The 13,953-nt window shown below is 35.0% G+C and overlaps 1 protein-coding gene across 3 annotated transcripts in view; it reads left to right on the top strand.

The window, feature by feature from the left end:
• Positions 1 to 13,953, top strand: part of LOC136834386 (alpha-(1,3)-fucosyltransferase C-like) — a 60,326-nt gene that overhangs the window by 27,672 nt on the left and 18,701 nt on the right. For 2 of the 3 annotated variants that reach the window (XM_067096948.1, XM_067096947.1), the window contains exons 2-6: positions 2,668 to 2,780; positions 2,920 to 3,286; positions 4,907 to 5,079; positions 9,639 to 9,767; positions 12,913 to 13,038. In XM_067096948.1, coding sequence (XP_066953049.1) covers positions 2,668 to 2,780; positions 2,920 to 3,286; positions 4,907 to 5,079; positions 9,639 to 9,767; positions 12,913 to 13,038 — 908 coding nt within the window. The remainder of the gene's footprint in view (positions 1 to 2,667; positions 2,781 to 2,919; positions 3,287 to 4,906; positions 5,080 to 9,638; positions 9,768 to 12,912; positions 13,039 to 13,953) is intronic. The other variant, XM_067096946.1, reaches the window with a different exon arrangement.

The following is a 13,953-nucleotide window of genomic DNA, read 5'->3' as shown; positions in this document are numbered from 1 at the left end:
AATAAATAAATATGTATATATATACATATATATATATATACGATATATATGTATATATATACATACATATACACACATATACATACAGTGAAATACCCATCCCCAGCCTCAACTTCTCTTACCACTGGTCTATATGTAAGTATGCAGACCTGGTCCGAGTTTTGCTTAGTATATATATATATATATATATATATATATATATATATATATATATATATATATATATATATATATATACATATATACACACATACATACATACACCTCTCGAAATATGATATTCATCCTTCTCCATGGTTTTATTCTTGAACAGTGTTTCTCACAATAGAAGAAACAATCTTTTTCTTATTTTTGCTATCACAGACCCCATTGTGAACGATTGGCTATAGTTATTTACCCTGGTACATGGAAAAAGCATGTGAGTATCTTGGTATGCAGCGAATCGATAGCACAGCTATTTATATCCCACACTCTTGGCTTCCTTCCGTAGCTCTAACCAACACCACTTAGTTAAGTGTGCCTCACGAATAGATGAGTAATGAATTGTCGAAAAGCACAAAAGCCGATTTGTGGGCGGGTCACATTGATAAAATATGTCCCCTGAGTATCCAGGACAATTGCGTGATGAATAATACCGGTGGATATCTTGCTTTGTTTTCACTCCAAAATAGACGTGGCACTCTCATGAGGGATGGTTTTACCTTTTGCGTTCTTTGTCTGTCTTCTGCCTTTCTGATACGAGGCTCGTACGTACTAACGAACGGCGAAGGTATCGTGCGAACAAGTTTAATGACGGGCTGATGAATAGGGCATTCATTTTAAATCCCACTCAGAGGATTTATGAACTCGCTTTCTGAATGAGCACCGATTATTCTTTTAGCGAAACTTTGCTACCGTATTAGTCTACTGTAAATGTATTCTCACGGCAGTTCTGTGAGTACAATTATGTATGTCGGTGACCAGTAAAGAAACTGTGTATGGTTTCACATCACATAAGCATAACATGCATGTGTGAAGAGACAATTATGCGACAACTACCTGAGAGTGTGAAGTGTAGAAAGAGAGGCTGATAACGAGCAAAAGGTTAAATAGTGCGCGCGCGCGTGTGTGTGTGTGTGTGTGTAAGAGTGATTGGGGAGCTGTATGCCAGACTGTAAGGTTAATGGGCCCTTTATATGGCTTCACTGTAGGGTAATGTACCGTCGTTGTGTCTTTTATATCGTACATATAATTTCAACCATGGAATTATCCTTTTATATCTTACAGTCTCCACTTCAAATGAAGGGCCGTTGCTGGCATAAAGCCAACTTAATCCAAAATAACAACTTGATGTACTTAGTATACTCGTACATAAGGAAGAAGCTAACAGGGTTTGCCAAAACTGGTTATATGGCGCTTGTACTAAACTGAATTTATTTACCAAACGTTGGGAATTTCGCCTCACCAAAGTCAGCCCCCAGGTTCCATTCCCGAGTGAGGTGTTCTTAAATCTAGCATGTTCTGTTGAAGCCAACTGGGACGCTGTTGACCTAACCTGTGAATTATGTACCTGATAGATAGTTGATTGTGATGTGTCGCAACCAGGTTGGAGAAAGGTTGGAATTTTGACACCCTACGGAGGCAATCCCACTACGGGGATAAAGCAACTCGGGGAAACGACAGTGAGTCATACCGAGGCCCAAAAAGTAACAGAATAAATAAAAGAATTAAAAACTCCTTCGAACATCATTGCTTACGGTGTGGGCTCAAGTTGTGACGTCACAGTCATCCCGGACCTTCCATCTTTCTGAGACCTCGGTTCAGCGCTCTTTTATTCCCAAGAGAGAAGAGAAGTTCTTATTTGGTAAGCAAAGTGCTTTGAATAGCCATTTATTCTTCAACCTGAATTCCCAGGAGCTGGAACATGAAGTCGCCAAGAAATATCTGCAAGGATCTGAGTGAATGACATAAAAGAATGCGTTGTCTCTAACAGATGGCAAGTTTCAGAAGTTCATTTTCTTTCCTGATCTAGTAAATGTGTCTCTTGTATACAGTATATTGTCACGCTATTGAGTGCTTGGCTTAGAACTGCAAGGAGAGAGCTTCGTTTTGATTTCGTGCCACCTTTACTGAAAACTGATTTTGCTAAAGCACCCTGGGGGCGGGGGGTGACTTTTCGAACAGGTAACTTATTATCCTTTACTTCCTGCGAGGTTTAATTGCTAGTTGCATATAGTCCTCCTTTCATAACAGTAATAAATTTTGAAGGCAAATTTAAACATGAGTCCATTACAATTACAACTGCATACTGTAAAGGTCGATGAATGTTTGCCTCTGGAGAATGTGGGATGTGTTTGTTCTTGCAACTTTCATTTTATAATTTTATGAGCAGAAGAATAACTGATGCATAGAGATTATACTGTAATTTTATTTTCCTAGACGTATTGTTCTGCTCAACTGGGTTTAATTTCAACTTAAATTCTTCGGTAGTCTATTGCAATAGGCATTTTAATTTGTTCTCCTGTAAGTCTTTTTTTTTTAATCTTGAACAACAGTTTATTGCTATAACTGCTTTAAGCTGTTACATATAGCGTTTTGCAATAGTTCTTTAATTCTATTATTTTCTCATCATATTTTGTGAAACATTGCGAAAGAGAAGATTACATATTTTTTGTTTCATCACAACAGAGAACATGGATTCCCCTATGCCTCTTGTCTTTCGGATTCTTGCTGTATTACTTAGGAAGAACGGACAAAATCTCGGAACTTCTGAAATTTTCTAATACAGTGGCCGTTCCCAGGTAATTGAGAATTCCAGTTATCGTAAGTTGTAATGATACCACGTTCCAGATCCGTTTGATTTTGTTCTTTTATTCATTACACTTTTTTTTTCTTTTTTTTATTTTGTTCTTATATTCTTTACTCCATTTTTTCTTCTAGAGACGCAAGCAAAATTTCGTCAAAAACGAAAGGAGGTCCTGAAATCGGGCATTCCAGCGCCATAAGCGCCTTTCCAAACGTAATCGTTCCGGCAACGGTTCCAGGGCCCACTAAGGATTACGAGAAGCCGAAAACGGCACCGCCCGGTCCAGGCAAGGAAGAAGAAGAAGAAGAAGAAGAGTCAGGAGCGACGGAAAGCAAGAAGGTACCCATCAGGGGACCGGGCGATTCTCAGTTACCCTTCCAGGCCAAGTTCGCTGCTCAGGTAAACATAACTCCTACGTATCTGTTCAAGGAAAAACCTCGCGGGCCCGGCAGCGAGGATGTGATTAATACTTCCCTCAAGAAAATACTCTTCTGGAATGATGTAAGTTAGGACTTTTATTTGGTATTAGTGTATGGGATGTAAGGGTCTCCTTTGCACGAAAAATTGGTCATGTGTGGTTGTTTATTTACTTCTAAGTACAGTGAGATTATGCGCATAAAGTCGATCGTTTATTTATCGTATAAATTCTTTGACGTGAAATTTTCCTGCTTTAGTAAGAATTATATACATATACAGTATAATATATATATATATATATATATATATATATATATATATATATATATATATATATCATCAGGAGATCCATAAGACAAGAAGTCTTCAAGGTTCTTTATTAAGAAACGTTTCGTGCAATCTTTTGTACAGAATCAGTCTGCAATGAATTATAAACAGCAGTTCAAACTAAACTTAAAATAACAATTACTCTATTACAGCCACTTAGGACTCAGTTATCGTACAGGTTCCCGTGTATCCAACCCAGAACTTTCAAGCAGTAGAACACATGCTACTAAATGTAAAATTCATGTTGAAAAAACACATTTTTCGATTCTCAGTGCTACATCTCAAACTGCCTTTTTAACTACCCTTGAGTCATTATATATAAAGCACCTGTCCCGTAATTTGAATAGTAACACTTCTGCGGTTTCTCTCTCTCTCTCTCGCTTAAGGTGTTGTCTGGGCATTGATGTTTCTTCAGGCCAGTCTTCCCTTGTGCGTTGTATTGAAAGGTTGTTTAATTTTCTTAACAAGCTTGGTGAATTTTATTATGGTTTTTTTTTTTTTTTTTTTATAAAATTTGCAGATTTTATGTTAACTTTGTTATAAAATTTTTTTTTACTGTCAGTAGAATAATTGTTATTTTAACTTTAGTTTGAACTGCTGTTTATAATTTATTGCAGACTGATGATGTGCAAAGTATTGCACGAAACGTTTCTTCATAAAGAACCTTATGGATCTCCTGATGATGCATTTGCCGCTTGTTGTTGCCTATATATATATATATATATATATATATATATATATATATATATATATATATATATATATATATATATATATATATATATATATAATATATATATATATACATACACAAACACACTATATACACATATATATATATGTATATATATGAAGTAATGGGACTTTATAGTAAGTCATTGTAGGAGTTTTCATGAGATGTTTAGTAAAGTGCCCAGCTATTCGCCTAAGACACCCAAGCTGATTTTCTAAGGCAGGCTTGATTTAATCACTGGCAATATATGATCCAAGTTGCATATGTTTTTTCTTTCTGAAAAAGCTTACAGTCAGTTTGCATCATAAGACCTTTCTCTTTGGAAATCTAACATTCGAGTCATCAGTTTTACCACCTCACAGGGAGTCTCTTTTAATCGATATTCACTCCAAATGCATTCTTCAGAGGTATATCTAATCCTAAGTATATCAGCATGTTTAAGATTAGAGTTCATTACGTCAAGCCAGTCATTTGTTAGTTGAAACCAGTGAATTACGTCAAGGTGGGTAAAGGGTCAATTTTTCGTTGTAGCTGTCATGGCGACCCGGATGAAGCATATTTCATCTTTAGACTTGTCGACCATTGGGTCCTGGTTTGATGAAGAACGTAAATCACGTATTAACAGAAAGATTGTTGGATTTCAGGCCTATGGTAGTAAAGACTTTGGCCTGGGTTACGGTCGAGAGCCCTTTATTCTAGCTAGATGTCCCGTGAACACCTGTTTCACAACAGGTGATCGTAACAGGTTCAAGCCTGAAGAACTGGACGCTGTCCTGTGGCATTTTAGGGCGAACGACCGATCGTTGCCCTCTGTGAGGTGAGTGATGCATTTTTAAGTGACCATTAGTTTTCTGACATAAAGTGACCCTTGCTTTCATTTCATTAGGGACATTTCGAAAGTTGTCCTGTCTTCGTTTCATTTAACACTTTTCTAAACCATACTAGTTTTCGTTTCACTGGGGACACTTCTAATTTAGCCCTGGTTGTCGTTTCGGTAGGGACTCTTCTAAAGGCACACTGGTTTTCATTTCGTTAAAGACAATATAAGGTGGCACTGGTTTTCATTTCATTAAAGACCTTTCCAAGGAGGCATTGGTTTTCACTTCATTAAAGACCATTCAAAGGTAGCCCCGGATTTCATTTCATTAAAGACCCTTCAAGGGTGTCCCTGGTTTTCATTTGATAAAGACCTTTCCAAGGTGGCCCTGGTTTTCATTTAATTAAAGACCTTGCTAAGGTGGCCCTTGTTTCATTTCATTAAAAACCTTTCTAAGGAGGCCTTGGTTTTCACTTCATTAAAGACCATTCAAAGGTAGCCCCGGATTTCATTTCATTAAAGACCCTTCAAGGGTGTCCCTGGTTTTCATTTAATAAAGACCTTTCCAAGGTGGCCCTGGTTTTCATTTAATTAAAGACCTTGCTAAGGTGGCCCTTGTTTCATCTCATTAAAAACCTTTCTAAGGAGGCCTTGATTTTCACTTCATTAAAGACCATTCTAAGGTGGAACTGGTTTTCATTTAATTAAAGACACTAAAACGTGGCCCTGGTTTTCATTTCATTAAAGACCTTTCTAGGGTGGCCTTGGTTTTCACTTCATTAAAGACCATTCTAAGGTGGCATTGGTTTTCATTTTGTTAAAGACGCTCCTATTGTGGCTCTGGTTTTCATTTCATTAAAGACCCTCCTAAGGTGGGCTTGGTTTTCACTTCATTAAAACCTTTTTAAGGTGGCCCGGGTTTTCATTTCATTAAAGACTCTCCTCAGGTGGTCTTGGTTTTCAATTCATTATAGATCCTCCTAAGGTGGCCTTGGATTTCATTTCATTAAAGACCCTCCTAAGGTGGCCCTGCTTTTCATTTCAATAAAGAACCTTCTAAGGTGTCCTTGGTTTTCATTTCGTTAAAGATTCTCCTAATGTGGGCCTGGTTTTCATTTTATTAAAGACCCTTCTAAGGTGGCCCAGGTTTTCATTTCATTATAAACCCCTCTAGGGTGGCCTTGGTTTTCATTTCAGTAAAGACCCTTCTAAGGTGTCCCTGGTTTTAATTTAATTAAAGACTATAAGGTGGCCCTGGTTTTCATTTCATTAAAGACTCTCCGAAGGGGGCTCTGGTTTTGGTTTCTTAAAGACCCTCCATAGGTGGTCCTGCTTTTCATTTCATTACAGACCCTTCTAATGTGTACCTGGTATTCATTTCGTTTAAGACCCTCCTAAGATGGCTGTGGTTTTCATTTCATTAAAGAACCTCCTATGGTAGCCGAGGTTTTCATTTCATTAAAAATGCTTCTAAGGTGGCCCTGGGTTTCATTTCATTAAAGATTCTTCTCAGGTGGCCCTGGTTTTCATTTCATTACAGACCTGCCTAAGGTGGCCATGGTATTCGTTTTATTAAAGACCCTTTTAAGGTGGCCCTGGTTTTCATTTCATTAAAAACACTTCCAAGGTGGCCCTGGTTTTCATTTCATTAAAGGCCTTTTTAAGGTTTTCATTTCATTAAAGATTTCTGAGATGCTCCTGGTTTTCATTTCGTTAAAGACCCTTCTAAGGTGGCCCTGGTATTCATTTCATTAAAGGTCCTTTTAAGGTATCCGTGGTGTTTATTTTATTAACAACCCTTCTAAGGTGGTCCTGGTTTACATTTCATTAAAGACCCTCCTAAGATGGCCCTGGTTTTCATTTCATTAAAGACCGTCCTAAGGTGGCCCAGGTTTTCATTTCATTATAAACTCTTCTAAGGTGGCCCTAGTTTGCATTACATTAAAGACTCTCCTCAAGTGGCCCTGGTTTTCATTTCAGTAAAGACCCTCCTAAGGTGGCCCTGATTTTCATTTCATTAAAACCTTTCTAAGTTGGCCCTTGTTTTAATTTAATTAAAGACTCTCCTCAGGTGGCCCATGTTTACATTTCATTATATACCCACCTAAGATGGCCCTGGTTTTCATTTCATTAAAAACCCCTCAAAGGTGGCTCTGGTTCTTATTTCATTAAAAACCCTTTCAAGATGGCCATGGTTTTCATTTCATTAAAGACTCTCCTTAGGTGGCCCTGGTTTTCATTTCATCAAAGACCCTCCTAAGGTGGCTGTGGTTTTCATTTCATTAAGGTCTCTCCTCAGGTGGTCATAGTTCTCATTTCAGTAAAGACCCTTCATTTCATTGAAGTTCCTCCTAAGATGTCGCTGATTTTCATTTCATGTAAAAAACTTCTAAAGGTGGTCCTAGTTTTCATTTCATTAAAAACCTTTCTAAGGTGGCCCTAATTTTCATTTCACTAAAGACTCTCCTCAGGTGGTCCTGATTTTCTTTTCGTTAAAAACCCTTATAAGATGGCCCTGGTTTGTATTTAATTAAAGATTCTCTTCAGGTGGCCTTGGTTTTCATTTCATCAAAGACCCTCCTAAGGTGGCTGTGGTTTTCATTTCATTAAGGTCTCTCCTCAGGTGGTCATAGTTCTCATTTCAGTAAAGACCCTTCTAAGGTGGCCATGGTTTTCATTTCATTAAAGACCCTATAAGGTGGCTCTGCTTTTCGTTTCATTAAAGACCCTTCTAAGGTGGCCCTGATTTTCATTTCATTAAAGACACTTCTAAGGTGGGCCTGGTTTTCATTTCATTAAAGACACTTCTAAGGTTGCCCTGGTTTTCATTTCATTAAAGACACTTCCAAGGTGGCCCTACTTTTCATTTCATTAAAAACCCTTCTAAGGTGGCCCTACTTTTCTTTTCATTAAAGACCCTGCTAAGGTGGCCCTAGTTTTCATTTTATTAAAGACTCTTCTCAGGTGGCCCTGGTTTTCATTTCATTAAAAACCCTTCTAAGTTGCCCTAGTTTTCATTTCATTAAAGACTCCTCAGGTGTCCCTGGTTTTCATTTCATTAAAGACTCTGCTAAGGTGGCCCAACTTTTCATTTCATTAAGAACTCTCCTCAGGTGGCCCTGGTTTTCTTTTTATTAAAATCCTTCTAAGGTGGCCCTAGTTTTCATTTCATTAAAGACCCTTCGAAGGTGGCCCTGATTTTCATTTCATTGAAGTGGCCCTGACTTTCATTTCATTAAAAACCCTTCTAAGGTGGCCCTGATTTTCATTTCATTAAAGACCCTTGCTGTGGTTTCCATTTCATTAAAAACCCTTCTGAGGTGGCCCTGATTTTAATTTCATTAAAGACACTTCTAAGGTGGCCCTGGTTTTTATTTCATTAAAGACTCTTCTAAAAGGGCACTGATTATATTTTCATTAAAGATTCTTTTATGGTGGCCATGTTTTTCATTTCATTAAAGACCCTTCTAAGGTGGCCCTACTTTTCATTTCATTAAAGACCCTGCTAAGGTGACCCTAGTTTTCATTTCATTAAAGACTCTCTTTAGGTGGCCCTGGTTTTCATTTCATTAAAAACCCTTCTAAGTTGGCCGTAGTTTTAATTTCATAAAAGACTCTCCTAAGGTGTCCCTGGTTTTCATTTTATCAGGAAGTCTCCTAAATCAGGTCTGATTTCTTTCACGTCAAGAAGTCAAGCAAATCAGTTCCAGTAGCGTTTAAGTAGCATGATGCAGTTTAATTCCTCATAATGGGGATATTATCCCTTGCTTCAAAAATAACAAATAAATATTAGACAAATATGAATAAATTTTTTAGTTTCATTAACAAAATAGAACAGTCTCCCTGAGGATGTCATGCAATTGGAACTTTAAAAGTTCCAGCGAAGATGCAATGCATTGCTACCTTAATGCTAATCTCCTTGCATTTTAGTACATTTTTATCAATTAATTTTTTTTTTTTGTAATGTATTTCCTCTATCTTCTCTTACTTCCTAATGAGCGCCATATTCTTTGAAGCTTGTTCCATATGAATAGGGTTCATCTTCAGAATAATAATAATAATAATAATAATAATAATAATAATAATAATAATAATAATAATAATAATAATAATAATAATAATAATAATAATAATAATAATGCGTAATAAAAATCCACAATTATATAGTAAATATAATGCTATGTAAAATATGTAAAATAAACCAAAGACTTGAGCGGTGTTCCTCATCAGTGCTAACGTTCAAGTCTTCGAAAGTCTTTGGTTTATTTTACATATTTTACATGGTAATATATTTACTATATAATTATGGATTTTTATTACACAAATTGCTTTTCACGAAATTGTGAATCTATTAATAATAATAATAATAATAATAATAATAATAATAATAATAATAATAATAATAATAATAAAAATAATAATGAGCTTGGCCACTTTGGGCTTGTTCCATATGAATAGGGTTCATCTTCTGAATAATAGTGATAATGATAAAGTTAACTATTCGAGACTAAAACGTGACGTGATACATTTTTTGTTATTTATGTTTCATTCTTCTCCAGGTCCCCCCACACCCGGTACGTCTTCTGGGTGATGGAATCAGCTTCTTACCTTTACGGTAACATTGACAAATACCGACACGTTTTCAACTGGACCTTCACATACAGGCTCGATTCGGATTTCCCTAACGCGTGAGTTTATCTAAAAGCTTCCAGTAATACTGTTTGAAATTTTTTTGTGCAATTTGAATTTTTTTCTTTTTGCTATTTAAAATTTTTTGTACTATTTGAATTGTTTGTGCTGTTTGATTTTTTTTTTTTTTGCTCTCTTAGTTTTTTTGCTATTTGAAGCTTTTGTGTGGTATTTGAAGTTCTTTTTTTCTGCTATTCTAAGTACTCTTTGCCGTTTGAAGTTTTTTGCTATGAATTTTTTGTGCCATTTAAATTTTTTTTGGGGGGTATTTGAAGTTTTTTTGTGCTATTTGAATTTTTTTTGTTATTTGAAATTCTTTGTGATATTAGATTTTTTTTTTCTTGTACTTTTTTTGCTATTTGAAGTTTTTTGTGCAAGTTTTATGCACACTTCTATGCGGTACTTAGAGATGTATCGGATGTCAGAATTCAGAGATGCAGATGTGTATGCTAATGTCATACTTATATATTTTGCGGATGTTATAAAGTATGCGAATGAGAATGTTCAGTTCATCTCCAATATTTACTCCACAGCAAATGCAGATGCGGATATATATAAGGGAGCCATAGAAACACCAAAATGTGGAAAATAAATACTATATTTCAGAAACCGAACTGTTTCTCTCCTCAGGTTCACTATTTGCCTGAGAAGAGAGACAGTTCAGTCTCTGAAATACAGCCTTTATTGTCTACATTTTGGTGCGTCTATGGGCTCCCTCATATTTGATGGAATTCTGTTTTAAAAGAAAATATTCCACAGTCATATATATATATATATATATATATATATATATATATATATATATATATATATCATATATACATATATATATATATACACACACTCACTCATATATATGTGTATATATATACAGTATATATATATATATATATATATATATATATATATATATATATATTAGACAGATAGACACCAGTGTAGAACAAATGCAAACAATAAGATACTACAAAGGTACAAAAGGAAATGCAAAGGGAGAGAGAGAGAGAGAGAGAGAGAGAGAGAGAGAGAGAGAGAGAGAGAGAGAGAGAATGGAACGAAATACAATTAAATTTTGTAAACCTCAAATGCTGGAAGATCAGTCACTCTTGTTTCCTCCTTCAGCTTATATTGATTCACTGTCTATTTTACTTGATCAGTCAATACCAACAATGTTAAATAAGTTCACAAAGATTGTGTTCAATTACTCAACACATTTCTGCCCTTCCCTGATGCCTAGTAGTAACAGAACACAATCTGGGAGAAGGAGAACTATAGTTTGTAATCTTTAAAATGTTTTAGTAATATAAATACCAGAAGAATGACTTAGAAATAGATGTTAAATAGACAGAGTAAAAGGGTAAAATAAAGAAAATTAAAGTGGGAAGAAAGGAAAGTAGTATGAGAACAAACACAAGCAGAAGAAGGATTAAAAATGGGAAAATAAAGATAACACGAATAAACAGAAGGCATTTATTCACTACCCCATTGATATTCTAAAGTGGATGAATACACTTCCCAGTCGAATATTCCGCTCATCATAATTACAAAAAAAAAGGGTATTTCTCTTAATATCACATATACCTCTTTTAACGTGCTGATGCAGTACAGATATAAAGTAACTCTTCAGCTCCTTCTTATTTGTATGGGCATTTTCCTTCTTCGTCGTAACTGTTTTTATAGTTTATATATATATATATATATATATATATATATATATATATATATATATATATATATATATATATATATATATACATATATATATATATATACAGTATATATATATATATAAATACTTGTATTTTTGTATTCACAAATATTAAACCACAAATATCTTTTGATATCCAATTCAATATACCTCGGGAATAACTTACATCTAGTGGGAATTAAAAATGATAAGTGCTCCGTAACCGTCAGAATTCGGACCTTTATATTATATATACATATATACACATATACACATATACATACACACACACACACACACACACACACATATATACATATATATATATATATATATATATATATATATATATATATATATATATCATATTTTTATCACATCACCGTGATTCATATACAATCAAAACTACAAACGTCCTTTAATATCAATTCGCTCTGCCTCAAAATAATATATTTTTTATATATTTACCGAAGGGAATTTTTAGTTGATAATAAGTACGAACGCCGTCTCGTGGGCTCGAACCAACGAGGACAGAACTTCAGGACTACAGGGGACGCATGCCCAATCGGCCGATTGCACGTGCGTCCCTGTAGTCCTGAGTTCCCTGTCCTCAAGCTGGTTCGGTTCACGAGATGTTATTATCAACTAAAAATTCCTTCGGTAACATATATATGAAAATATTATTTCCGAGGGTAAAGCGAATTGATATTAAAGGACGTTTGTAGCTTTCTGAATATATATATGTATATATAATGTTCTGATGCCATATCACCCTAATTTAATGAAATAGTGTTCTTTGCTCTGTGATACCCCTTTACTTTATACAGACATTCTATCCTGCAGAAGCTTCGTAGATAAGTAAGCGACCATTCAGACTTATTTACCAGCGCATCCTAATTCAGAACGTATTAGAAATAAGTGTAATTGAACCATTTGATTTAATGGTCGAGTTCGTAGACTTCTCTTCTCGATTAAAATCATCTCTTCAGCTTTGAGCTCTTGTTGTAAATAGACACAGGTTTCATATAATTCCTTGTGGCATTTGTTTAGCCGCTGTGCGAACATCTGCCTCACTTGGTTATCCGCTGTGTGGACATCTGCTTCACTTGTTTAACCGTAGTGCGAACATCTCCCTTTTCTGTATAATAGCGCAGAGCATAATGGATGAGTTTGTAGATTTGAGGATACGTGAACCGACAAGCGTTAAAAAGAAGATACATAAATATTAAATAACCCTGAACAGTCAAGATAATGCACGGTTAACAGTAAATCGCAATAATAAATGGAATGAATGGAATAAATGTCACTGACTGAAAGCGATAAGTGATGACACGAAAGATTAATCAGGTCTCTCTCTCTCTCTCTCTCTCTCTCTCTCTCTCTCTCTCTCTCTCTCTCTCTCTCTCTCTCTCGCTTCAGATTTAATTAAGTCTGTAATTTTCTCTCTTTCGCTTCAGTTACGACGTCGTATACCGTCTTCGTACTCCCGTCGCCCAAAAGGACTATCGAAACATCACGTCTGGAAAGACCAAGCTCGCTGCGTGGTTCGTCACGAACTGCTACACGTCCAGCAAAAGGGAGAAGTAAGTAATTGTATATATACATTTATTTATATATGTACATCTGTATATTATGTATGTATATGTATTTATATTATGTGGATACATTATATATATATATATATATATATATATATATATATATATATATATATATATATATATACAGTATTTACAGTATATATATATATTTATATATTATATACATATATATATATATATATATATATATATATATATATATATATATATATATATATATATATATATATATATATATATATATATATATATATATATATATTTAATTTGCATGGCATACACCAAATTGTTTATGTTCTCAAACGTCAAGCTACCAGTGTCGTTTTAATATCAGTTCGCTTTATCTCGGATTATTATCGAAGAGGGAATTATAACTGATAAACAGTTCGGCTCCCAGGTGCCGAATCGTTTATCAGTTGTAAATCCCCTTCGATAATATTCCCGAGATAAAGCGAGCTGGATATTAAACGACATTGGTAGCTTAATGTTTGTGAACATATGTATGTATGTATGCATGTATATACATATATACTACATATATAATATATATATATATATATATATATATATATATATATATATATATATATATATATATATACATATAATATACATATATATATTGTACATGCCTTTTCTCCGCAAGGTGGCAGACTCAGGCGGTATATTTTTTTCGTGTTCTCAGCTAGTATTACGAGTAATATGGAATAAAACTTGCTAGCACTATGGCCCCACGTCATTTTACTCAACACATCGTACTTAATCCACTGTCCTGGCTAATGGAGGCCCAGTAGATTTCATGGAACTAGCCAGAATTGCCCTGACCTCACCTGGGACTCGAACCCGCGTTATTTTAAGAGTCACGATAGATTTTGAAGTGTCTCATCAAATGTAAAG

The sequence above is a fragment of the Macrobrachium rosenbergii genome, chromosome 53 (assembly GCF_040412425.1).
Source record: "Macrobrachium rosenbergii isolate ZJJX-2024 chromosome 53, ASM4041242v1, whole genome shotgun sequence".
Lineage (NCBI taxonomy): Eukaryota > Metazoa > Arthropoda > Malacostraca > Decapoda > Palaemonidae > Macrobrachium > Macrobrachium rosenbergii.
Note: the sequence above shows the minus strand (reverse complement) of the source record. Positions and strands in the feature narration are given on the sequence as shown.